General features: G+C 44.7%; 1 protein-coding gene across 4 annotated transcripts in view; it reads right to left on the bottom strand.

The window, feature by feature from the left end:
• Window positions 1–27,883, bottom strand: part of CDC42BPB (CDC42 binding protein kinase beta) — a 264,686-nt gene that overhangs the window by 127,847 nt on the left and 108,956 nt on the right. For all 4 annotated transcript variants that reach the window (XM_082242642.1, XM_082242643.1, XM_082242644.1 and 1 more), the window contains exons 7-10: window positions 23,056–23,256; window positions 5,952–6,200; window positions 5,782–5,861; window positions 1,906–2,072 (exon numbers count right to left, since the gene is read on the bottom strand). In XM_082242642.1, coding sequence (XP_082098768.1) covers window positions 1,906–2,072; window positions 5,782–5,861; window positions 5,952–6,200; window positions 23,056–23,256 — 697 coding nt within the window. The remainder of the gene's footprint in view (window positions 1–1,905; window positions 2,073–5,781; window positions 5,862–5,951; window positions 6,201–23,055; window positions 23,257–27,883) is intronic.

Raw genomic sequence — 27,883 nt, 5'->3', positions numbered from 1 at the left:
GTCCAATGATCCAAACACAGTCTGGTTGCTCGAAGTTCCAAGACCTTGATCAGGAGTCTTCCAGTGTCCAGATCCCCCGAGCAGAATTCTTGCCTAGGACGCCTCGCCAGCCAGACAGACTGGCATCTGTGGTGACCACTGTCCAATACAAGGGGAAAGAGGAATTTCCCAACCGAAGCGCCGGAGAACGAGGCCACCATATCAGGAACTCCTTTGTCCCCCGACACAGTCAGATCCGATTGTCCAGAGACTGCAGAGTCTTGTCCCATTTGGTCAGAATCTCCCTTTGCAAGGACCTTGTATGGAACTGTGCAAGTGGAACCGCCACAAAGGTAGACACCATCAGGCCCAGCAGCCACATCCAAGTCTGGAGGGATGACCATTTGTTGGACTGCAAGAGGAACAATTGCAGCCTGCAATTTCGGGAGTTTGTCCAGATGAAGGAGCACTCTGCCTAAGGCCGAGTCCAGAGTCAGGCCCAGATAGTCCAGCTTTGTGGACGGAACCAGGGCAGATTTCTGAAAATTCAGAATCCAGCCAAACTCCCACAGAGTTCATATTGTGATGTCCAGGTTCTCAAGCAGAGGGAGATTCCGCTCGCAGAAGGAGATCATCCAGGTAGCCCCGTACCGTGATCACCCCCGTTGGCGTAAGAAAGCTAGCATCAGGACTAACACTTTTGTGAAGACCCGAGGAGCAGATGATAGACCAAAGGATAATGCCACAAACTGATAATGATAATGCCCCTCTCCCACAGCAAAGCGAAGAGAACGCTGGTGACTGGCACATATTGCAATGTGAAGGTAGGCATCCTTGCTATCGATAGAGACGAGGAAATCCCCCTGACGCAGGGATTCCACCAAAGTTCGAATGGACTCCATTCTGAACTTCTGTACCAGCACAAAGCAGTTTAGCGCTTTGAGGTCAAGGATTGGACGCACTTTGCCTTTCTTCCTGGGAACTGTGAGAGTAAAAACCCTAAAAAAACGTACCGAGGTCGGAATCGGGGCAATCACCCGTTGAAAAGAACAGGTCTTGTACCGTCCCAGACAGACCCTGTAAGCGGTCTGTAAACAGGCACAAGTTGGAAGGAGAAAACCTTGCCGGGGGACAAGAGAGACACTTGATCTTGTAGCCCAACCGAATGACTTAGTGAACTCATGTCTTGCACTCGGAAAGTCGACGGGTCCAGAAACCAGAGAAGACATCCCTCCACCCCCGATAGGGGTGAGGGCGCACCTTCATGTTAAAGGAACCTTGTCCGTGGTCTGGAGAAGCCCGATCTTGGCTTGACAGACCAAGTTCGTTTGGATCCTCCAGAAGAGGCCATTAAAGGATTTGAGCCCTTCTCAGTCGACCTTGAGGGACGAAAAAACTTCTTAGAAGCTGAGAAGGAAGGCCCACGTCTATTTATCTATCCATCTAAAAAAATTTTGCCAGGACCAAATATCCCAGTAAGGAAACAGGTCCTTACTCCTGAATAGGCAGAAAAAAAAATTAGTGGCTATAGCAGAGAGAGGGAGTATACCCCCAGGACTGCCAATGGGTGTAGCCAGAATTCTTTTCTGTCTAGTGTCCTATTCCTGTTGGGGGCTATATAACCCAATGCTTATGAATATCAGTAGCTGTGTCTGTCAAAGGAGGGAAGTGTCAGAATTGGCCTGGGTAGCAAGTGGTTAATCACAGAAATTGTCCGGAAGTTACATTGGCCGGGACAGCAGAGCGCAAGGAAGCCGGGACAGCAGAGCTCAAATGCCTCAAGGCGTTTCCCAAGGCTTGTATCCCTTGCATGCAAAGACGGCCCTTCGCATGGGTGTACGCATAGATACACCTGTGTGACTGAGACCTAAGCAGTGATCAGAGAACTGAAACAATTTTTTTAGTACATCTAAACTTAATGCCAACCTTGCAGCTTCCTATTTAGTTCCAGCTTCTCCTGCTCCATCCGTCGTATCCTGCGCTCATAGGCATCAACCTGCAGACTGTTCTCCAGACCACGCTGCACATCCTCATCCTTGGTCACAGCATTTGTGTGGATAAAGTCCTTCAGCGAGCCTCGGTCTGAAAAACAACTATGGAACAGAAGATTGTTTGCATCCTTCAAATACACAGGTCAAAACTTTAAGTACTTGCTAATCCTTGTGGCCAACTATTATGCCAATACTGAAAATCAATTGGAGATTATTTTCTAAGCTACATTTTGTTTTTTAATGTACTTTTGCAAAACCAGGTAACATCCAAACAAAAAAAAATTAAGAGGAAGTAAAGCTTCCTCTGTAACTTGTACCCGGGGCTTTTTTTCAGCTGGAACTTGGTGGAACTTCGTTCCACCACCTTTGGCTCAAGCTCTCTGCTCCCCACTATCACTCGTAAACACAGACGCCTGGTTTCTATGTTAACAAGTGACAGCTTGTCTCCCAACAGCCTCCATAGATCTGATCTCCTGAGCAGATCCAATTGAGTGCAGGAAGGGGACAAGGGAGATGTAGATGCCCTGGGTGCAGTGTGGTTGGTCATGTACAGGAGGAGGGCATCGCATGGTAGATTGACCCTCTCATCTCCATTTTTCTCTGGTCCCATTATGCAGACACTCCTGCTGGATGATCTCCCTGCAATAGAGAGTGGTGGAGCCACCTACAGTGTGTGTGTGTGTGTGTGTGTGGGGGGGGGGGGGGGTACGAGAGCTGACTGGGTGCTTTAGCTTAATAGGGCAACAAAACTAGGACATGTGCAAGATGGTGGAGCTTTTGAGGGGGGAGAAGATGGAACAAAGGATTTGGGGGGGGGGGGTGAGGTCAGAGCTAAAGAGGGGTGAAAGTAAGATGTGGATGAGGAATGCAGAGGTAAGCTCTGTGGAAGAGGGCTGAACTCTACACTGCACTGTGTGTAACAACCCTGAACGCTGTACTCATGATTGAGTTCCTGCACCTATTCTCTGAGAAAAAAAGCCCTGCTTGTACCTATAGGTAAGCTGATGATCAGGCTTACCTATAGGTACTGTAAATATCCCCTAAACATGCAGCGTTTAGGAGATATTTACTTTGCATGCAGCCAGTAACATCACTGGTGCATGCGCTCAGAAGGAATGGCCGCCTGTGCAGTTCCTTCAGAGCCCTGTGCCGTAAACGGCGGCTCCCGTGCCCATGCCCAGGCGGCTCCGGACAATCAGATGGCCAGAGAACACGAACCTGGAAGGAATACGGGTGAACATGTCAGCGGTGAGCGGGCACCACTGCGAGGGCTTCGTTCTAAGGTATTTCATAATGAGCTAGTATGCCATGTATACTGGCTAATTATCTCTTTGTCTTTCAGGTTATTTTTCTTAATTTTGTTTTTTTGGAGGTTTACAACCTCTTGTAATGGGGAGAAAAAGGAAATAGATTGAAATGAAAAAGGGATATGAACAAATAAGGTGAGGGAAGTGGCAGGGAAGGAAATGGGAAAAGGTCAGGGAATGCAGGAAAATGAAGAAAAGATAGGAAACAAATGAAAGCTGAACTCCAGGATGTTCAATGAAATGCTCCCAATCACTCCATACCCTTCATTTGTTTCATTGTAAAATCAGCAACCCTGCATATGCCATTAGACTTTGGGATTGCAGTGATGCTTTTGGCCGGTGACAGCGATGTTCTTTTCTGTCACAGCCCATAGCCGCAAGTGGCTGTCACAAGCATGGCAGGGAAAGAGAGGAATAAAAAAAAAAAAAAAGGATCCATTCATGTAATTATGTCAGCTCTAAAAAAAAAAAAAAAAAAAAAAAAAACTTATAGGGAAATGGTTTCATAACTGGTCACCCTGAGCAAGAGAGAACAGCTGCAGCGGGTCAAATGGTAAGGAAACAAGGGTCTACTTTCAACCAAAGTAATGGCTTAATATCTTGTCACAAGTGAAAATGTTGATTGAAACAGACCATGTTTAAGGTAAGCCACTGAATGGCTAGTGTAGGTATAGATTTAACGATTTGCCTTGAGTTCAACTTTATTGGACATTGACTGAAAAAGGAACATGCAAAGAAAAACAAATTTGCGTAAACTAAGTATTGAACACGTCACCATTTTTCTAGGTAAATGTATTTCTAAAGGTGCTATTGACATGAAATTTTCACCGCATGTCGGTAACAACCCATGCAATCCATACATACAAAGAAACCAAAACAAATACATTCAGAAATTAAGTTGCATGTAATAAAATGAAATGACACAGGGAAAACGTATTGAACACAAAGAAAGGGAGGTGCAAAAAAGGCATGGAAAGCCAAGACACCAGCTGAAATCTATCAGTAGTTAGAAAGCAATACTGCACCATGTCAGTGCAAAATAACTCCAGATGGTTCAGTCTCAAATGATGGCCTATAAGCGAAAAAGGTGTCTCATTACCAAGGTGTCACACAAGGAACATCGCATGATGGGTAAAAGCAAAGAGCTCTCTCAAGACCTTCGCAACCTAATTATTGTTGCAAAACATACCCGCGGTATTGGTTACAGAAGGATTTCCAAACTTCTGAATGTTCCAGTAAGCACTGTTGGGGCCATAATTCAGAAGTGGAAAGAACATTATTTCACCATAAACCGGCCACGACCAGGTGCTCCTTGCAAGATTTCTGCAGCAAGTCAGGTAGCGCACACCTCAGCTTGGGGTGGTTGCCATTAGATTGTGCTGTGGATCTCTTACACCCAAGAAATAAGGTGTGCGCTACCTGGCTTGCTGCAGCTTCCAATTCCCATCATGAGAAGCTCACAGTGTGAAATGAAATCAGAGTAAGCAATTGCCTGCTTTCATTCACAAAAATGTTAGATCCAGTGACATCATTACTGGGTCTCTATGCAATGCAGGCAGATCACAGCTGGTGGGAGAGGCAGGCAGGGTGCTGTACATGGCTTCCTGAAAACATCACAGCACTTTGCCTCTGTACCCCCAGTGGGCGGTTTTTGGGAGGCGTTATACAAATATCAAAATGCCTTGGGTGGGTGCAAGCCTGGAGGAGTGGGTGCTCCTAGGCAGACTACATTTGCATGTACACAGTCCTAGAGGTAAGGCCAGCATGCGTTGCTGAGCCTCCATGGCTGAACTGAAATCCAAAGAATGAAAGAGGTGGGCCAGGGGCAGTGAGGCTTGGGAGGAAAGGGCTAAAATAGAGGACGCTGGATGTCCATGTCATGGGGTGCTGTGACGTGGCCAATGCAGCTTACGCATATATTTGCCAATGTGCACAAACAAAATCCCTGGTTTTAACATGAACGGTTAGACAGGGTAAATTCAGTTGGTTGCAGGCTGGTTGGTAAGTGAGCTGGGAATTTTTATTTGCTGTTTTTTTTTTTTTACATTTGTTGCCCTTCCATGTGTTCATTGCTGTAAAGGCCAGTTATAGGTTGGGGTGGCTGCCATTAGTTTGTTCTGTGGATCTCCTAAAACAGGGGTCTCCAAACTATGGCCCTCCAGTTGTTCAGGAACTACAATTCCCATCATGCCTAGTCACGTCTGTGAATGTCATAGTTTTACAATGCCTCATGGCATGTGTAGTTCCTCAACAGCTGGAGGGCCATAGTTTGGAGATCCATGTGCTACACCCAAGAAATGAGGTGTGCGCTACCTGACTTGCTGCAGCTTCCAATTCCCATCATGAGAAGCTCACAGTGTGCAATGAAATCAGAGCAAGCAAATTTCGGTACAGGAGAAGAACCTGTACAACTGTGCAAGACTGATGGGAAGGCCGGAGCTCAGTGTTAAGACAGCTTTGGGTAGAATTGTAGGAGAGCGATCTTTAAGGAATACAAATTTTACCTCTCTGTGGTGTATGTAAAACCCACAAAGGGTAGTTGGAATCCCGAAAACCCGCTGTGCGTACTCGGGGGAACCACTTCCTGTGGAAAATAAAGAACACAACAAACTTCAATAACATATTAGGAATACTGTCCCTTGATATGAAAGTGTTGGTATGTATTACAACGCACAGGGTTCCGTAGGATGTCGTCATCCACATCGAAGTTGGATGTGTCGGAAGGGCTGCTGACATCCGGGATATAAGGTGCTTCCATATTTCGAATGTTCTCCCAATCGATTCCCTCAAAGAACGTGTGAGTCTTAAAATCGGCAATTCCGTTCTGTCCCAGTCTGCGCTCTCGGCTGCAGATCAGCCTCTGGATTAGATCTTTCGCTGATTCTGACACATCGTTTATGTGGGAGGGGAACTGGAATCGCTCCTGGAAAAATGAAAATATTTTATATCATCAAATGGTTACATCGGTATATTTAAAATTGTAAAAACATGGTACAAATCTGATTGTACAATTTCCTTTATGCCATAGAAACCCAGTCCGGAAAGCTTTTCTGCATGGACATTTTTGATGCGTTCCAGTGCTTTTTTTTCTGCAACTTAACCACTTGCCGACCGCCGCACGACTATTTACTGCGGCGGTCAGCCCCTCACAGGCAAAGCGACGTAGGACTACGTCGCTAGCCTGTGAGGCTCTAGGGAGCGAGTGTGTGCGCAGCCGGAGGCGCGCTCCCGCTCCCTCACGGACCCCCCGCGCGTGTGCCCGGCGGACCCGATGTTCGCCGGGCACTCGCGATTGTCCGTTACAGAGGGAGAAAGGCAGGCGGCTGATGTAAACAAAGCCGCCTGTCATTCTCCCCTGTGTAAGAATGGAGATCATACGGTTTTGCTATGTAGGACCGTTGATCTCTGTTCTTACACCTCAAGCCTCATCCAATCACAGTTAGAAGCACGCCCCTAGGGACACACTTAACCCCTCCCTCTCAAAAAAAAGTTAACCCCTTCACTGTCAAGTGTCATTTTTACAGTAACAGTGCATATGTATAGCACTTATTACTATAGTAACGTCACTGGTAACCCCAAAAGTGTCAAAAATGTCAGTCAAGGGTCCGATCTGTCCGCCGCAATGTCGCAGTCCCGTAAAAAAAAAAAAAAAATCGCAGATCGCCGCCATTACTCTTTAAAAAAAAAATGACAAAAATCTTTCCCTTAGTAAACGCAATAACTTTTGCGCAAACCAATCAAAATACGCTTTTTGCGATTTTTTTTTTACCAAACATATGCAGCGTAAAACAAATTGGCCTAAAATGTTAAATTTAGATTTTTAAATTTTTTTTGGGAATTTCATATAAAAAAATGTGAAAAATATTATTTTTGCAAAATTGACGCTGTTTTTTTGTTTATAGCGCGTGATCAAAAAAAAAAAAAACGCACAGGTGATCAAATACCACCAAAAGAAAGCTCTGTTTGTGGGAAAAAAAAAAGGACGTCAAATTCATTTAGGTACAGCGTCGCAAGACTGCGCAATTGTCCGTTAAATTCACGCAGTGCCGAATCGCAAAATAGGCCCTGGTCAGGAAGGGGGTAAAATCTTCCGGGGCTTAAGTGGTTAAATAAGGACGTGTGTTCCACTGTGTTTTTGGTCAGTTTAGGTGATGCCTTTTACTGCACTCCAATAGTTAAGTGCAGAAAAAATGCAGCATGTTCTACTTTTTTTTCTGTTAACTGGAATGCACTGGAACTATGCCATATTATGCCATAGAAACCCAGTCCGCCATATTATCTATGCCATAGAAACCCAGTCTGAAAGCTTTTCTGCATGCACATTTTTGATGCGTTCCAGTACATTTTTTTTCTACAACTTAAAAGGGGACGTGTGTTCCAGTGTGAGTTTAGGTGATGCCTTTTACCGCGTTCCAATAAAGTTCAGTTCAGAAAAAACGCAAACGCTACTTTTTTCTGTAACTGGAATGCACTGGAACTGACCACACTGTTGTGAACTATGCCATTTTAAACCATTAAAACCTACTATCCATGCGCTTTTGATGCAGTAAAAAAAAAAAAAAAAAAAACACGCTGGACTGCATGTGGTGTGAATTGGTACTTAGATCTACCAATAGTGCAGGACCTGCCCGATCGTACACAAATTGGCTGGATAGTTTAAGGCGGTCTTTACAATTATTGGGTAAATCTAAAGTATGTGGCCAGATTGTACTGTGTATGGTGACCTTAAGAGTAGACAACACAATGAGCCTATTAGCTTGCTAGGCAAAAAAAAAAAAACTCCTATGTGTGTCTCTTAGACAAGTTTTACATGGTTTCTGGAAGCATGACTTGGTATCTGGAAGCATGACTTGGTATCTGGAAGCATGACTTGAAGCCTAAGGCCCCTTTCACACAGGCGGACCGTTCAGATCCGCCTGTCCGTTTTTTTTGGCGGATCTGAACGGTCCCCCCATGCATTCCTATGGGGCATCGGATGACAGCGGAGACATGTCCGCTGACATCCGACCCGATCCGATCCGTCAAATCTGGACGGATGGAAACCCTATTTTCCATCAGTCCAGCGGATCGGATCGGATCGGGTGAGAACGGACTGACGGTCCGTTGACATCCGATTTCCCCCATAGAGATGCATGGGGAACTGTCAGCTGTGTCTCCACACACAGCACGGAGACACAGCTGTCCTCCTGCTGCTCAGCGGGGGATCGGCGGCTCGATCCCCCGCTGAGAAAAATGGACTCCGAGTGTGTGAAAGGAGCCTAAGGTGCACAGACTGTCACCCCGCCATCCAAAGAGGCACTTAATGGAGAGAGGAATGCCAGTTGGATGGGCGATGTGAAGGTGCCTAAGTTCACTACCTACTGAGGCACTACGTCTGCAAGAAGTCTGCAGCTAGTGTAATAAAAGAATAAAAATGGCCACCCCCAAAAGCACCTTCGAAAATCAGCCTATGATGATAGCTCCTATATTTCTCCCCCAACAGACTTCCTTTAACCCTTTGGTGACGAAGGGAAAACTAAAGGCTAATGGCCTAAGCACAATTTTGCAACGTTGACATGTGTTCGTAAAACTGAACATATCGTCATGACTACTTAGTTTATCCATGTGGATTATATTTTTTTTTTTTCCAGGAAAAATTGGGCATACTTTTCGTGGTAAATGGTAACGCATATCCCCTGATTTTTTTTATTTTTTATTTATTTTTTTTAATTTCTTGCTATTATCATAATTTACCACCTAAGAACAAACTAACCTAAATTCCCCTGCTCCTGACAATCGCACCGATATCACATGTGTGTATTTTAGTTGTTTGTACCCATAGTAGTACCCAGAAACAATGGTGCTTTTTTTTTTATCCAGCTTAAAACTTTCTAACACGAATACCAATTTGTTTTTTTTTTTTTTAATTCTACCCAAAATATGTTGGCCATGACCTTTGACCCTTACCTTGACCCTAACACTAACCCTGGCAAACTCTGAATTCGTTTTTTTTTCCCTTTATTTTTATGTTTTTTTTTTCTTTATTTTTATATATTTTCATATACATTTTTTTTTTTTTACAAACTTTTGTTTGCTTATATCAGTGGTCACCAAACTGTGGCCCGGGGGCCAGATGCCGCCCTTTGCTTGCTTTTTTCTGGCTCTTGGGGAACTATTTCATCCACTAACACCAATGAAGAGTGACAAATCCTCCCAATGACTCCATCAATGGAGTGCAATTTCTACCAATGACACCATAGATGGGGCACAGTTCCTCCCAGTAACACCAAAAATGAGGCCCAATGACCCCATTGTGCCACAATTCCTCCCAATGACACCAATAATGGGGCACAATTCCCCCCAATGACACCAATAAAAGGACACAATTCCTCCCAATGACATCAATGATGGGGCTCAATTCCTCCCAATGACATCAATGATGGGACACTATTCCTCCCAATGACATCAATGATGGGACACTATTCCTCCCAATGACATCAATGATGGGACACTATTCCTCCCAATGACATCAATGATGGGGCACAATTCCTCCCAATGACATCAATGATGGGGCACTATTCCTCCCAATGACATCAATGATGGGAAACAATTATTCCCAATGACATCAATGATAGGGCACAATTCCTCCAAATGATACTATTCCTCCCAATGACATCAATGATGGGGCACAATTCCTCCCAATGACATCAATGATGGGAAACAATTCCTCCCAATGACACTATTCCTCCCAATGACATCAATGATGGGGCACAATTCCTCCCAATGACACTATTCCTCCCAATGACATCAATGATGGGACACAATTCCTCCCAATGACGTCAATGATGGGACACAATTCCTCCCAATGACATCAATGATGGGGCACAATTCCTCCCAATGACACAATTCCTCCCAATGACATCAATGATGGGGCACAATTCCTCCCAATGACACAATTCCTCCCAATGACATCAATGATGGGGCACAATTCCCCCCAATGACACCAATAAAAGGACACAATTCCTCCCAATGACGTCAATGATGGGACACAATTCCTCCCAATGACGTCAATGATGGGACACAATTCCTCCCAATGACATCAATGATGGGGCACAATTCCTCCCAATGACACAATTCCTCCCAATGACATCAATGATGGGGCACAATTCCTACCAATGACACAATTCCTCCCAATGACATCAATGATGGGGCACAATTCCTACCAATGACACAATTCCTCCCAATGACATCAATGATGGGGCACAATTCCTACCAATGACATCAATGATGGGGCACAATTCCTCCCAATGACATCAATGATGGGGCACTATTCCTCCCAATGACATCAATGATGGGGCACAATTCCTCCCAATGACATCAATGATGGGGCACAATTCCTCCCAATGACATCAATGATGGGACACTATTCCTCCCAATGACATCAATGATGGGGCACAATTCCTCCCAATGACATCAATGATGGGGCACAATTATTCCCAATGACATCAATGATAGGGCACAATTCCTCCCAATGATACTATTCCTCCCAATGACATCAATGATGGGGCACAATTCCTCCCAATGACATCAATGATGTGGCACAATTCCTCCCAATGACATCAATGATGGGACACAATTCCTCCCAATGACATCAATGATGGGGCACAATTATTCCCAATGACATCAATGATAGGGCACAATTCCTCCCAATGATACTATTCCTCCCAATGACATCAATGATGGGGCACAATTCCTCCCAATGACATCAATGATGGGGCACAATTCCTCCCAATGACATCAATGATGGGGCACAATTCCTCCCAATGACACTATTCCTCCCAATGACATCAATGATGGGGCACAATTCCTCCCAATGACATCAATGATGGGACACTATTCCTCCCAATGACATCAGTGATGGGGCACAATTCCTCCCAATTGCCAACCATAATTACACCAAATGACAAGATATTCATGTTGTAGTAACCCCACAAAAATAAACACTAATGGCCACACTACAAGGAAATCCTTTATTGAACTACACTGCACACCCAACAAAACCTCAGAGTTAGGTTCGGTTATATGAAGTTTTTAGAACTTTGGCTTCCACATATAGGGGATGTTTAACCTCTTGCCGACCACCCTACAGCACACTTACTGTTACATGGTGGCCGCGATGTGCAGGACCACGTATATACGTGATCCTGCACTTCCAGGTATCGGGCGCGAGTGCACGCCGCTGGAGGCTCGCTACGGCGATGATTTTACACAACGGGAGCTGATCAGTGGGTCCTGTGGGACCGATATCTGCCATCACCCAGGCAGAATGGCAGTTTGCCTATGTAAACATGGGAGACCGCTGTTCTGTCAGTAAAGAGCGCATGGATCCTGTGTTCCTGTAAAGCAGGGACACCGATCTATACCTTCCATTATTAAAAGCACATCCCCCCACTACACTAAAGCTGGGTTCACATATGTGCGGCAATGGTTTAATGCCTGGAGTCCAGTGCGTTCCTGTTCACCAGTTCAGGTGCGATTCAGATTCAAATTTTTGCCTGAAGAACAGACGGAACCCTTTTGCAGTCCTTTCTGTGGCCGCCTCGGACCTGTGTGAACCGGCTCCATTAAGAGCCAGTCGCACTTGCCTGTCATGCGAATTAGATGCGGTGAAAACCCCATCCAAGTCGCACATGTGGGAACCCAGCCTGAAACATTAGCTAGGCACACATTCAACCCTTTGATCGCCCCTGATGACAACCCCTTCCCTGCCAGTGTCATTAGTACAGTGACAGTGCATTTTTTTTGCACTGATCTCTGCATTAGTGTCACTGGCCCCCAAAAAAAGTGTCAGTTAGTGTCCAATTTGCCTGCTGCAATATCGCAGTCCCGCTATAAGTCACTGATCATCGCCACTACTAGTTAAAAAATAAATAAAAATTCCATAAATATGTCCCATTGTTTGTAGACACAATAACTTTTGCACAAACCAATCAATATACACTTAGGGTTCTTTCACACTGGCGGTCCGATCAGATCCGCCTGTCAGTTTTTTAGGCGGATCTGATCGGATGCCCCATTCAGCCCTATGGAGCAGCGGATGTCAGCGGTGACATGTCCGCTGACACCCGCTACCATCCGATCCTGTCAGTGAAATCCGGACGGATGGAAACCCTATTTTCCATCCGTCCTGGGGATCGGATCGGATGAGAGCGGACAGGCGGTCCGCTCTCATCCGATTCCCCATAGAGAGCAGCGGGGGCTGTGACACCTCCCTCTCCGCACGGAGCTGTCATCCCCGCTGAGCAGCACGGATCCGCCTACGGAGGCGGACCGTGTGAAAGAGCCCTTATTAGGATATTTTTTACCAAATATATGTAGAAGAATACATATTAGCCTAAATTGATAAATTATTTTTTTCACATTTTTTTTATTGGATAGGTTTTAGAACAGAAAGTAAAAAGTTGTTTTTTTTTTTTTTTTTTTAAATTGTCGGTTATTTTTTGTTTACAGCACAAAAAATAAAAATCACAATGGTGATTAAATACAACCAAAAGAAAGCCCTATTTGTGGGAAAAAAATAACATAAATTGTGTGTTGGGTGCAGTGTCGCACAACCGCACAAGTGTCAGTTAAAATAACGCAGTGCCCGATCGCAAAAAACGGCCTGGTCAGGAACGGAGGGTAAATCTTCTGGAGATCAAGTGGTTAAAATTAAGGAGTTTGTTACCCCAACACTTCATATTCCTAGTATGTGATTGCTGTACTATGTACTTGTATGTGAAAATATCCTGTTATACTGAGTGTTAAATGACCGTCCACTCCCTCCCTCCTCCTCCATGTTCACTAACCAAGTAAACACAATGGGGGCGGGATATTACATCTTAATTGATTGAGGTTTCGCCTCCATGTTATTCTAAGACACAGGCTGGGGGCTTTTTTCTAATTACAGCACCACCATCCATTTAGAGAAATAAGGGAAAATGTAAATGTACCAGTGTGTGTTTAGTATTACTTTACATTTGTCTATTTTTTGAGGGCAAAAGTAGTGATTTCTACCCATTATGCAGAGCCCTGTTATCACTCATGTAGGAGCTTTACGATTTCTGCTAGAAGATGGATTGCTCCTGGTATTGTGAAACACTTCAAAAGACTCAGACAGTAAGACACCATTGTAGCTGCTGCAGCATTTGAGCAGACCATGGAAGGCAAGCATAGGGAGTACCCACTAAAGTTCCTCAAAGTCCTGCCAAAATCTTATACATCTAAGTGCCGGTTCACATAGCAGCGACCCGACTTGCCGGGGCGACCTCACAAGTCGCGGTGCGCAGCTCGCACCACGACCTCGGAGCGGCCACACGGACTTCATAACATTGAAGTCTATGCAGGTCGCTCCGGGTCGCCCCAAAGAAGCTCCGGACCCTTTTTCTAAGTCGGAGCGACTTGTGACGCTCCTATTAGAACGGGTCCGCAGCTTCTCTATGGAAGGCGACCTACGGCGACCTGTCAGGCGACCAGGTCGCCTGACAGGTCGCCCCAGTGTGAACCGGCACTAAGAGCCTCCAGTGATAGGATTTACTAAGTTGCACCAAACGCCGTGATGAAGACATATCGTTCAGTTTCTTGTATTAACAGAGGCATAGACTCCAGAGAGATATGATTTTGCCCCTGTACAAATCATTAGTAAGACCTCATCTGGAATATGCAGTTCAGTTTTGGGCACCAGTTCTTAAAAAGGATATCGGGGAACTGGAGAAAGTGCAGAGAAGGGCAAACAAACTGATAAGAGGCATGGAGGAGCTCAGCTATGAGAAAAGATTAGAGAAACTGAATCTATTCTCTCTTGAGAGGAGGAGATTAGGGGGGGGGGGGTTATGATCAACATGTATAAATACATAAGGGGTCCATATAGTGAACTTGGGAGATTTCATCTCCAAATCCATAAAGGTTTCTTCACCGTAAGAGCTGTGAAAATGTGGAATAGACTCCCTCCAGAGGTGGTTCTAGCCAGCTCAGTAGATTGCTTTAAAAAATCCTGGATTCTTTCCTGGGTGTATATAATATAAATGGGTACTAATATTTATAGATAAAGTTGATCCAGGGAATATCCGATTGCCTCTCGGGGGATCAGGAAGGATTTTTTCCCCCTGCTGTAGCAAATTGGATCATGCTTTGCTGGGGTTTTTCGCTTTCCTCTGGATCAACTGCGGGTATAGGATCGTGTATATGGGATTGTATGGTTGGGTTTTCGTTACTGTTTTTTTTTTTTCTTTTTTTATTGGTTGAGCCAGATGGACTTGTGTCTTTTTCCAACCTAACTATGTGTTCTCTCCAGTCAGTGCTTTCTACAGTATGGGGAATACCTCTTTATATCACTTGTTTTCGTCATTACTGCAGCACTGGGCTGAAGCTGGCAATTGATTGGTGATTTGTGATTACCAAAACCCTTGAGATAAGTAAATATTTACTGGGTGATCTGACTTGCCAGCAGCTAGACAAAAAATAAAATATTGGTTTGCAGAGCTGCTCAGGTGGCCCAATTAGCACAAATTTACCCTTTCCCATATTGGCCATAATGGGTTCATCTTGGCAGCGTAGGCCTGTGGCCCCCTCCTATTACTCTTTTAATGTGGATCCCATTTAAGCAACGTCCTTCGATTTTGAGTCCTCCTCTCTCTCATTCTGGGCAAGTTTGGGATTTGTCGTGAAGGGCAACGTTGCTTCAGTCCCCACACACCCCAGTGCCCCCCCCCCCATTTCTTAACCCTGCCTTGCCCCCTGGCTTATGTATGCAGGATTTTCAGTAATTGGTTAAAAAAAGGTCTGTATAAAATAAATCACTTTCTCGATCATAAGGGGAATCTGTCTCCTTTCCTACTTTGTGCAGCAGTTGAAGATGCCTCCTTCTGAAAATTTTCGCACGTAACAGATCCTGCCGTTTTTGTAGAAAGCTACAGTCGATATCACTATGCATATGGCTTAAAGTTTTTGTGGATAGGCTCAGGGAGGGAGGGGCATCTCGATAATGTACAATTGCTTATTTACGGGACTGGAAAATTGCCCTACATGCTAGCCTGGGAGCGGGACTAGGGGGAGGAACTTGAACTAATTGGTGGTCTTGGTTTCCTTGGACGTATAAGAGTGTTATAAATATGGCCCTGGTGGAGACAGGATACAAGGTACTTTCCAGGTGGTACCTTGTGCCGGACCGCCTCTCTAAAATGTACCGGGGGAGCTCCCCTTTGTGCGCTATGGGGTGCAATCAGCCTGGTACAATGTTCCATACCTGCTGGACCTTTCCTTAAGTTCGTTGATTTTGGATGAGAGTTCCCACATCGATTTACTCTGTGACTATGGTAAACATAGTGGAAAACCCCAGGGTGGCTCTCCTTAATGCGCCTGTCTCTGATATTCTCAAACACACTTAGACCCTCATTTTCTTTATGTTTCTTGTGGCAAAAATCATTAAAGTGACCAGCTGGAAGAAACTGGTAGAAGACCTAGCGGTTATGAAATGCAAGCTGACGTGGATCATGCTTCATGAAAAGCTGATCAACATACTGAAAGATAGATCTTCTAGGTTGGACAGGGTTTTGGATCCCTGGATTAACCACTTTACCACCGGAGGATTTTGCTGTCTTACGCCCAGGCCACTTTTTGCGATTCGGCACTGTGCGATTTTAACTGACATTTGCGCGGTCATGCAACGCCGTACCCAAACAAAATTTACGTCCTTTTTTTCCCACAAACAGAGCTTTCTTTTGGTCATATTTGATCACCTCTGCGCTTTTTATTTTTTGCGATATTAATAAAAAAATGCGACAATTTTGAAAAAATAACAATATTTTTCTACTTTGACAGTTAAAAAAATATCCAATATATTCAATTTTTGTCATATATTTAGGCCAAAATGTATTTAGCTACAGGTCTTTGACAAAAAAATTCTCAATGAGTGTATTTTTAACCGCTTTAAGACCGGAAGATTTTACCCCCTTCCTGACCAGGCCATATTTTGCGATTCGGCACTGCGTTACTTTACCGGACAATTGCACGGTAGTGCGATGCTGTACCCAAATTAAATTTATGTCCTTTTTTCCCCACAAATAGAGCTTTCTTTTAGTGGTATTTAATCACCTGTGCGATTTTTACTTTTTGCGCTATATACAAAATAGCGAAAATTTTGAAAAAATAACATTTTTCACATTTTTTTTTTAATGAAATTCCCCCCCCCCCCCCCCCCCAAAAAAAAAAATGTAAAAATCAAAATTTATCTTTTTTTGCCAATTTGTTTTCTGCCACATATTTTTGGTTAAAAAAAAAAAATCGCAATAAGCGTATTTTGATTGGTTTGCGCAAGAGTTATCGCAGCTACTAACTACGGGAAATTTATGTCATTTTTATTGTTTTTTTTTTTTTAACTATTAATGGCGGCGATCTGCAATTTTTTTTTGCCGGACTGTGACATTGCGGCGGACAGACCGGACCCCTGACTGACATTTTTGACACTTTTGGGGGTACCAGTGACATTACTACAGTAATCAGTTCTAAAAATATGCACTGTTACTGTAAAAATGACATTGGCAGGGAAGGGGTTAATTTTTATTGGTGATCAAGGGGTTAATGTATGCCTGGTGCTTACTGAGATATGTGGGGGGGAGGTGACTGAGTGACACAGGGACAGATCGCAGGTTCAGCTATGCTGAACCCTGCAATCTGACCCTGCCTGTCACTTAGGAGATCCGCCCGCTTTGTTTACACAAGTGGGCGGATCTCCACACTCGATCCCCGACGATCGGGGAAGAGCAGCGGTGATCACCACCGCTTCTCCCCTGGCCCGACTCCCGCTGTGACTGAATATAAGTGGGAGCGAGCCTCCGGCGGCGGCGCTTGCGCTGCCCACAAGGAAAGAAGTCCAGCGACGATACCGAGCCACATTGCCGCAGTAGCAGCAATGTGAGCGGTCGTAAAGTGGTTAAAAACCTCCAACTTCAGGTTGGTAGAAGTATCCGGAAAGGAGATGTGGGCTTTCAGACAGACTTATTGGTTCTCTTCTTCTTTTCTTCCCTTTCCTTGTTTTTATTTAGCTACTATGCTAGCGCTCTTTTATGGAGCATTTGGTGTATGCATGACCCACTTTGGCTGGCCGGTGGGTTGTGGGAAGGTCGAGATTCTATCTCCTTTTGAGTCCTCTGCGTGGGATTGTTGTACGCCTCGGCAGGGTAGTTTGTAGCTACTTTGAGATTTTACTCTTCCACTTTATCTCTTGTCAAATGTTGAAGAGGTCTCGCCATAACATTCCGATAGCTTTGTTAATGGTATTTTGCTATATTCCACCTGCATTGTGCGACTTTATCACTTCCTTTGTGATATCGCAGTCTGCTTCGGATTTGTATACTCCTGTTTATATACTGTTTAATAAACATACTGAAACAGAAAACATTCTTTTTTTTGGGTGGAGATGACCTTTAAAGTCTGGACATTGAACATTGTTATCTGAAAAGTTGCGAATTAAACTCTAACTGGTCTGGCACCATGGGGTGTGAGATTTTGATAAGCTGCCAGCGTCGCCACATTTTCTCTACGTACGCTAAACTGGAAAGCTGCCATAAACCATAGTACTGCTGTCTGTGCAACAGGCATATCAGGAGCAGGATCTGCCTTACTTAATTACATACATTCTGTAATCGTTTATCTGTCCAGGATAATACAATGCAGACAGTGTAATACTGTCAGACGCTCAGCAACTACAAATTAATAATTGCACTGCCAACCTTTTAAGTGCACTTGTCTTGGAGAAAATTACATGCCGTAAAGCTGGCTGATACGAAGGAAAATTGCTGCCTTAATATATGCCCCCACCCCACTTAAAGAGAACCTAAGCCAGTGAAGGCAAACCTTGGCACCCCAGATGTTTTGGAACTACATTTCCCATGATGCTCAACTACACTGCAGAGTGCATGAGCATCATGGGAAACGTAGTTCCAAAACATCTGTGGCGCCAAGGTTCGCCATCACTGATTCCTAAGCAGTTGACTCTATAAAAAAAAAAAAAAAAGGCAAAGTAATAATCAGTATTATTGCCTATAGGCTTCTTTGTAGCTGATCACTACTGATCTACTGTGCCTCATCTGCCCTGTGCGTCCATGGACGCAACTATTTAGGTAGAGAAGGGCCTTGTTTCCCCCATGTCAGATCTGTCCCGGAATGAATTGTGGGGAAAAAGGAAGTAGGAGGAGAAAAAGAAAGAATGGATGAGGCAGAAGCAGTGAGATCTTGTCCTGCGTGACCACTAAATTTCACTCCAACTCTCATTAAACTAGCAGTAAGTGGGAAGTGCCGTAGATTTCCACTAAAAAATACACAACTATGAGGCTACAAAAGTACAAGAGCGCCCAGACGTTGGAAGTGCTCTGCTATTTTTCAGGAGGCTTTTAGGGCTAAAAGGTAAATCATTCAGTGTCCATTCACACTAGTACGACTTGTCAGGCGACTTGGTCAACCTGACAAGTCACACACCGTCGCGGTCCATTGACTGCTACAGGAACCATTCTAATAGGAGCGACACAAGTCGCTCCGACTTAGAAAAAGGGTCCTGCACTACTTCGGGGCGACCTGGAGCGACTTGCATAGACATTCATTTTATAAAGTCCGTGCTAGTCGTACCAAAGTCGCGGTGCACGCGAATTCACAGGTCGCCCCCGAAGTCGTGCCGCTTCAGTGTGAACCGGCACTGAAGGTACTGCTTACAATTACATTTCTAGATGTTCCCCATGAGATAGGAAATATCGAATTTTCCGTTTATATTCACTTCAAGCTCACCACATACATTACACAAGAAAACAGCACCTTCTGTTTATGAGCATGATAGGAAGGTTGGGTTGAGGAATATTGTGGCATTGTGATGTTCGAAGATTCTAAATCCCTTATACCCAAAACCGCTTTCCAAATATCTCCAAAGAAAGATAGACAAGTATGGCACCCCACCACTCTTATTCCTCCTCCTTTGGCATTACATTTATTTCTATAGTCCGATTTAACTTTAAAAGGACAAAAAAATGGTAAAAAACCCAACTGGTCTTGTTGCCTATTATAGTAAATCACTTTCTCACTTTAATTTTTCCACATGGTGCTGGAAAAAAGGAAAGGGAAATCAATCTATCTTCTGCGTAAGAAAACAGCATTATAAATGGTGAAAAAAAAAAAAAAAAAAAAATCAATTTCTTTGTATTCCCTATACCATTTAAAGTGGAGTTCCAGCCTCAAACCGAAAATGTGACACCCGCTTGCTCTAAGTAACCTGAAAAAGAATTGGATAATCACGATTTTTTTTTGCTTTACTTAACTTGTTTTTGAAGAAAATATACTTCCCTTCCTTCCACTTCCTTCCTCTGCGCCCGCGGCACACGCTGTGACTTCCTGCTTGCATTGACTCCTGGGAGCTGAACGTCATCGCTCCCAGGAGTCAATGCGCCTGCACCGGCCCCGCTCGTCTCTTCCGGTGCGGGCGCCTCATTCCCTGCTAAACAGCTTCTGGGCATGCCCAGGAGCTGTGCAGGGATGACGCGCCTGCACCGGAAGAGACGAGCGGGGCCGGTGCAGGGCATTCTGGGACTCCGACATCACCGAAGAGGACGCTCCAGCTTCAGCTGCCCAAACCTGAGATGGCAGCGCTGGACAAGACATTTTCAAGGTAAGTATTTCTTCTAAAAAGGTAAGTGAACCCGGGGAAAGTTCAGAAGCTATCATTGCTGAAATGTACTAGCCCTGACTGTCCCGGGGGATTATTTTTATCGAAAAAAAATTTTGAGGCCGGAACTTCTCTTTAAGTTCTAATTTTTAGGTCACACTCCCTCAAACTACAAAAACTGCCTGAATGTGGATATATACAGCTACTCTGCTCAGGATTTGCACACTAGTTCCAAAATCATCACATTTATACGCAATTTCTCTATGAGCAATGGACATAACCCAACCCAGACACAACTCACAACTAAAAAACATCCTGTTAGAATAACTGGCTTTTAACCAAATGGAATTTAGCCATGTGTACATATGGTTGACAAATAAAGATATACCACTGTAAGGTTCCTGGAACAGGAACTGATGTGATTGTCTCTATACTTTATAGTGCAGTGTAATACATTCCATTAAAGCTAAGTGCACTTTTACAATGAATTATGCATTTGCGCTTGACCTGTAACCTCTAAAATTCTTCCAATATGACGGGTTACCTTTAATGAAGAGAAGACATGATAGCATAGCCAGGAGCCCCCCAGAGCTTTGTTTACCTACTGCCTTGCTGTGAACAAGTTGCTCCCAGACAACGGTAGACAGTTCTGTTTGGGGATGGAAGACCTGCTCTGCACTGGGTTAAAAATAGGGATGCACCGATCAGACTTTTTTTGGACCCGATACCGATATCTGGCGTTGTGAAATCGCCGATAACGAAACCGATCCGGAGCTACACACAAAGCAAGCAGCTGCAGTACAGAGCAAAGCCGCTGCTTCATGTGTACGGCTCCTCCATTCACAGGCGGAGTGCATCCGATATCAGTCCGTCTGTGAGCCGGACCTATACAGGAAGTAGCGGCTCCCATCCCATACTACTACTGCACCTAGTAAGGGATGGCTGAGCCGTTACTCAGCAAAAAACCGGATCGGCCAGTGGATCGGTCAATGTTACCGATCCCCCGATCCATCTAAAATGCCCATATCGGAGCAGATATCCGATCGGTGCATCCCTAGTTAAAAAAAGCAGTCCGTCTTCCAGGAGAACGTTTTTCTCAATGCATAAAGCCTGGTTCATTCCTATGCATTTTTTATTGTGTTTTCAGTTTTGCAGAAACACACTACAGTCCATTTAACATGGTTTCCTATGGGTCACGTTCACATCTGTGCATTTTATGCAAAGGGCCAGGGACTTCTTTCTGGTTTTTGGTTCCATAGACTTCAATGGATCAAAAACGTGTATTGAAAAATGCAAAATGCCCCTGGCATAGGCAAACTGCAACCTGCATCCTGCATAGGTGTGAACCAGGCCTAAATCCCCCTCTCCCAACCATCACTACTTTGTTATGGAATCCCAAAGCCTCCAAAAAGGTATTCCAATATTTAGTTTGGAGAGCAGCAGAAGTGGGGTGGTGGTGACCGGAAGTTGTTCTTTCCCATACCCCGCGAGCTGCGGTAGAGCTACATTGAGTTTCTAAGAGCCCATTCACATTAGCGCGACTTGTCAGGCGACTTGTCAGCCTGACAAGTCGCGGTCGGTCGCGGTCCATTGAGTAGTACAGGACCCCTTCTAATAGGAGCGACACAAGTCGCTCCGACTTAGAAAAAGGGTCCTGTACTACTTTGGGGCGACCTGGAGCGACTTGCATAGACTTCCATTATGTGAAGTCCCTGCAAGTCGCGCTGAAGTCTCGGTGCACGCGACTTCACAGGTCGCTCCCCGAAGTCGTGTCGCCTCAGTGTGAACCGGCTCTAAATGTAAGTTGTTATGTTTTTTTAATAAATATTTGAAAATACTACACCATGAGCCCCCCCCCTTCTTGTCATTTACATCTTTAGGGAGAGTGACGAGTGAACACATTCTGGGCTTACCTACATCCACTTCCCCTGGGCAATCCGATAAAGGCTGGTCTGGAGACAGCAATTTTACCACACCAATCGCCCCCTTGGGTTATGTGATTGAGGCTTGTCAGGAGACATAGTCTTTAAGCTACGACTATTACCATTCACTTTAAGGTGAGCGGCCATTTTTATCAGTGTTTGGATTCACTGCAGATATCGGTCACATCGGTGATAATATTGGAATTGAGTGTCACATCACCATCACAAGCTGTGGTTTTTGCATCGTTTGGCACTATATATTTTAAGCTGGACTTTAAGCACCAACACTTTGTTTATGTTGTACAATATATGCATAAGCACTATACTGGTATTTTTTTTTTTTTTTGCACTTGTGCACTTTATTATGTAAATTATTGTTCCACTGATCAGCATTGTTCTGCACATATATGGATACACAAGATTCACTACCAGCACTTTGATTTTATATGGACAACATATGCCATTTTTTTTTATTTTCTGCACAATTTTAGATACATATTTTTATATGTTATTTATACACGTATTTATTTATATATGCTATTGATGGAGTTTAGCGCTGATTTATTCTATATATACATTCATTTCAGTATGTGGTGACACTACTAGAATTAGCAGCTATATTCCTCATTATTCATCCCTACTTATTTACATTCTCCCATTAAAGAGGTTGTAAACCCATACAAACGTTTTTTTTTTGCAACCTGTAAGAGAAACACATAATGAGCTAGTATGCATCGCATACTAGCTCATTATGAAATACTTACCTTAGAACGAGCCCCCACAGTGCCGCCCGCTTACCTGTATGAAGGGCGACATGTCCAGTCGCCCGTCTTTCGGGATCGCGGCATCCAGCCATCTGATTGGCCGGAGCCGCGGTGACGTCACACGCGCGCGGGAGCCGACAGTCACGGCACGGGGCTCTGAAGAAACGGCACCAGCGGCCGTTCCTTCAGAGCACATTCGCCAGTGACGTCACTGGCTGCATGTAAGGTAAATATCTCCTACGGTACATGTTTAGGAGATATTTACAGTACCTATAGGTAAGCCTCATCATAGGCTTACCTATAGGTAAAAGTGTCAGGGGAGGGTTTACTTCCTCTTTAACATCACTTCAGTGGCATCGCATTAGGTTTTTTATTTCACTTAAGAGGGAATGTTCTCTTCAGGAAAGCATGTCTAGGACTAATAGCTACCTCATGATTCATGATCTTCCCGTAGGTCTCCACCAGAGATTCAGCATAGAAAGGGGTCTCTCCATACAGCATTTCATACATGCAGACTCCAAGAGACCACCAGTCGCACTCTGGGCCGTATTTTCCCATCCCATCCTCCATTGCTTGTAGAATTTCGGGAGAGATATAATCAGGTGTTCCTACTGCCACGGAAGATTGCACCTGCGCAAAGGAAGAGATATTGTATTATCTGATTAAACTGATTGTAAGAAACACAAATATAAAGAAGGTGGGAAAATACATCATCAAGTAATTAAACTATAAACATTTCACAGCATTAGGCAAGAAAATGGGAATGAAAAACTGTCATTAAATAAAAGAGGCCATTTCAGTGGGTTAGCGAGGGGATATTAAACTCCAAAAACTGGAAGATTCACTTAAAAGGGATTCCAAAGCCTTAAGGTTTTTTACCCTAACGCAGGGGTGTCAAACTCAATTTCATCACAGGCCGCATCAGCATTATGGTTTCCCTCAAAGGGCCGGTTAGATGTCCAGAGCACCCCACGCCCCCTTACAGCCTTACATGAGATGTCAAGAGCCCCCCACCATCATAAGTCAAGAGTCACCCAACTTTCCTTACATCACAATGCACCCCCTTACCTTGTGCTACTGCCAGGAAGAAGATGCAGGTGGATTTGGGAAGAAGAAAGTGCAAGGTCTGGAGGAGGACTGGAGTCAGCTTACAGAGTCTGCTGAATGCTAAGAGCAGGGGAGGTAGAGACAAAATGGTGGTGTGGCTGCACAGAGAGGTGCAGGATCTATAGGAGGAGTTCTGCCCTCCTCTCTGCTGCAGACTGCTGAGAAGGGGGGTGGGCCAAGATGAGCCTTTCTGCAGCAGCACAGAGAAGCACAGATCTGGCAAAGGAGTTATGTCCTCTCTGCTACTGAGACAAGCTGGGGGCAGAGACAAGGGGGGTACCACAGCTGCAGGAGAGGTAAGAGGGCCACATGAAATGGCCCCAGGGGCCGCATTCGGCCCGTGGGCCTTGTGTTGACACCTGTGCCCTAATGCATTCTATGAATGCCCCCATAGAAAGTAGCTTTCTATGGGGGCACTCGACAGGGGGGGAGGATTCAGAAGCGCTGATGGGGGACCGGAGAAGAGGAGGATTGGAGCTGCTCTGTGCAAAACCTTTGCACAGAGCAGGTAAGAATAACATGTTTATTATTTTAATTTTAAAAAAGAAAGCTTTAAATATCTTTAAGGACTTGCCATATATGGCATTTACCCAGAAGTCATTTGTGTTTCAGGAGAGGCTGATCATGAAACTCAACCAAGAGAAAAACATGGAGGCTGCAATTGCCAATATTAAGTATATTGGTGGTGGCTGTGACTTAGGAACATTGGTGAAATAATGGAAAGATATCAGTGGTTTTGGGGGAACAGTGGTGATAGATCAGTGGTTTGGCGGACAATAGTGATGGCTCAGTGGAAAGGCATCTTAATAAACGTAATCCACATGCACCCTCTCCGGGTGCATATATTAACCCTTCGCTCACAGCTGTTTGCCTGCAAAAGAAAAGTGGGCTCGGTTATGGCTTACACAGGGCACTTCCCTGCTTCCATGTGACAGCATTTAAAGATGGTGATTGATTACTCAGGCCCCTATTACTTTATAGGAGGAAAGTAAATGGATCACATGATCCCAATACCCTGAGGTACAACGTATGTGTCTCTCGATGGCCGAATAGAACAGCGAGGGAGTAAAGGAAAGGCAAGTAAACAACTAAGAGGGGACAAACAGGTATGTGAGCTGTTTATTTCCCCCTGTATAGGCAAAATCCAGCTTTCCTTTGAGTCCAAGTTTATAATCCTTATTATAAGTCTCAGGTGCTTCAGGACAGGGTCTTAATTTCCTTGCTGAAAATGAAGTCCAGACAGGAGGGGGGGGGTTTTCATTTCAGTGAACGTCTGAGGCCAAGCTGCAGCGTAGCAGATAAAAAGTCTTGAAGCAGATTAAAAGATCTCTCTAAATAGCTGATCAGCAGGGGGATGGGGGTGGGGGTGGGAGCCACTCATGGTCAGCATATGTTCCAAAACAATAGGCTTTCCCACCATCCCCACAAATTCATAAAACGACTTTATTGATCCTTAAGCTGGCCATAAATCGTTTGAAATTTGGCCAGTTCAGCAGGGACCATCCAAATTTTGAGCCATGAATGGACTTTGGTAAGATCAACTTCTGTACAACTAGCCTGTTGGGTTTCTCCTCATCAATCAGTGCCGCTGGATATAGCCAGAAACACTGATCATTGTATTCCAACTCTGAGCACAATAAACTCAGTGGGAGAATCCCCCCATCCACCTTGAACGTGTAAATGGGGGAATCCAATAATTGGTTTCCATTTAACACGCTGGATGAACGAAAAAAGTGAATGATGGGCTGCCTTCGTTTTAAAAAGAGATGTGAAGGGAGAAATTCAGGAAATATCCAAATGTTATTTTAAAGTAATACCCAAATCAAAGGGTGCTGAGGGAAAAAAAAGGGAAACCTTTTATATCCATCAAACGAGGGATTTCCAATCATTTCTGGGAGAATTCCATTAAAGCGGAGTTCCGGCAACAAAAAAAAAAAAATTTCAATAAAAATACCCCGGGGACAGTCAGGGCTAGTACATTCCACAATGGATAGCCTCTGATCTGTCCCCGTTCGCACTTACCTGCAAGAAGAAATACTCACTTTTAAAATTTCTTCTCCAGCGTTGCCATCTCTGTTGTGGGCAGCTGAAGCCGGCGCGATCCTCTTCTGCATCCTCTTCCGTGTCTTCTTCTCCCAGAATGCGCCTGCACCGGCCCCTCTCGTCACTTCCAGGGCGGCGCCGCATTCCTCCACAGCTTCTGGGCATGCCCAGAAGCTGTTTAGCGGGGAATGCGGCGTCGCACTGGAAGTGACGAGCGGGGCCGGTGCCGTCGCATTGTTTCCTGGGAGCGATGACGTTCAGCTCCCAGGAACCATTGCAAACCGGAAGTGACGGCGCGGTCCGCGGCCTCGAGGGAGGGAGTGGAAGAAAGGTGAGTATTTCTTTCTACAATAACAAGGTAAGTAAAAAAAAATAAAAAATCCTAACTATCCATTTCCTTTTCAGGTGAAGAAAAGCAAGCGGATGGCCACAAAATCGATCTCGATTTTGTGGCCGGAACTCCACTTTAACTACTTGCCAATTTCTCTGGAACAGGAAGTAAAGGGAAGTTTTCCCAGTGGGAGATACAGTCCATCCGGAAAGTATTCACAGCCTTTCCCCAATACTTTGTTGAAGCACCTTTGGCACAAATTACAGCCTCAAGCCTTTTTGAGTATGATGCTACAAGCTTGGTACAAGTTTTGAGTGAAGTTCTCCCATTCTCCTTTGCAAGACTTCTCAAGCTCCCTCAGGTTGTGTGTCCTTACAGTCGTTGTCCTGTTGGAAGATGAACCTTTGCCCCAGTCTGAGGTCCAGAGCGCTCTGGGCCAGGTTTTCATCCAGGCTGTCTCTGTACATTGTTATAGGAATGAAGCCAGCACACGAAAAGGCTTCTTCCAAGTAAAATTCTTTATTCCAACATGGATAGCGGTGACAACATGACAAATTCTGACGCGTTTCGGCTTTACGCCTTCCTCATAGCAATGCTATGACGAAGTCGTAAAGCCGAAACACGTCAGCATTTGTCAGGTGACCGCTATCCATGTTGGAATAAAGAATTTTACTTGGAAGAAGCCTTTTCGTGTGCCGGCTTTATTCATATAACATTTGGTTTGGACGTTCAGCCTGAGCACCGACACTTAGCTCTTTATCTTCCCACAGTGCGGTGGATCTAGAGTGAGTTATTGTTTATGTCTCTGTACATTGCTGCATTCATCTTTCCCTTGATCCTGAAAAGTCTCCCAGTTCCTGCCGCTGAAAAATATCCTCTCAGCATGATGATGCCACCACTATGCTTCACTGTAGGGATGGCATTGGCCAGGTGATGAGCGGTGCCTGGTTTCCTCCAGGCATGACGCTTGCCTTTCAGGCCAAAGAGTTCAATCTTTGTTTCATTAGACCAGAGAATTTTGTTTCTCATGGTCTGAGAGTCCTTCAGGTGCCTTTTGGCAAACTCCAGATGGGCTGTCATGTGCCTTTTACGGAGGAGTGGCTCCCGTCTGGCCACTCTACCATACAGGCCTGATTGGTGGAGTGCTGTAGAGATGGTTGTTCTTCTGGAAGGTTCTCCTCTCTTCACAGAGAAATGCTGGAGCTCTGTCAGAGTGACCATCGGGTTCTTGGCCACCTCCCTGACCAAGGCCCTTCTCCCCCGATCGCTCAGTTTGGCCCACGCTAGGAAGAGTCCTGGTGGTTCCAAACCTTCCATTTACGGATGATGGAGGCCACTGTGCTCATTGCGGCCTTCAATGCTGCAGAAATTTTTCTGTACCCTTCCCCCAGATCTGTTCCTCCATACAATCTTGTCTTGGAGGTCTACAGACAATTCCTTGTCATTATGGGGTATTGTGTGTAGAATTTTGAGGAAAATAATGAATTTAATCCATTTTGGAATAAGGCTGTAACATAACAAAATGCGGAAAGAGTGAAGCGTTGTGAATACTTTCCGGATGCACTGTAGACTACATGCTCCCGACCGAGATTCTTATCCTACACTTTAAATCCAAAACTAAAAATGCAATTCAAGTACATGAAAGGTCATTCCTTGTAACAGGGAAATGATTAAAACAATTAGGAAAATATCCTATATGCTTCAATTCTGGTGTGTTGGTGCACATTTTGGAATTTATTTCAACAGAAACAGGATTCAACTACACAATACGTCTAC

Source organism: Pelophylax lessonae, assembly GCF_965119305.1.
Source record: "Pelophylax lessonae genome assembly, chromosome: 13".
NCBI classification, from domain to species: domain Eukaryota; kingdom Metazoa; phylum Chordata; class Amphibia; order Anura; family Ranidae; genus Pelophylax; species Pelophylax lessonae.
This window is presented reverse-complemented; position numbering and strand designations above follow the sequence as displayed.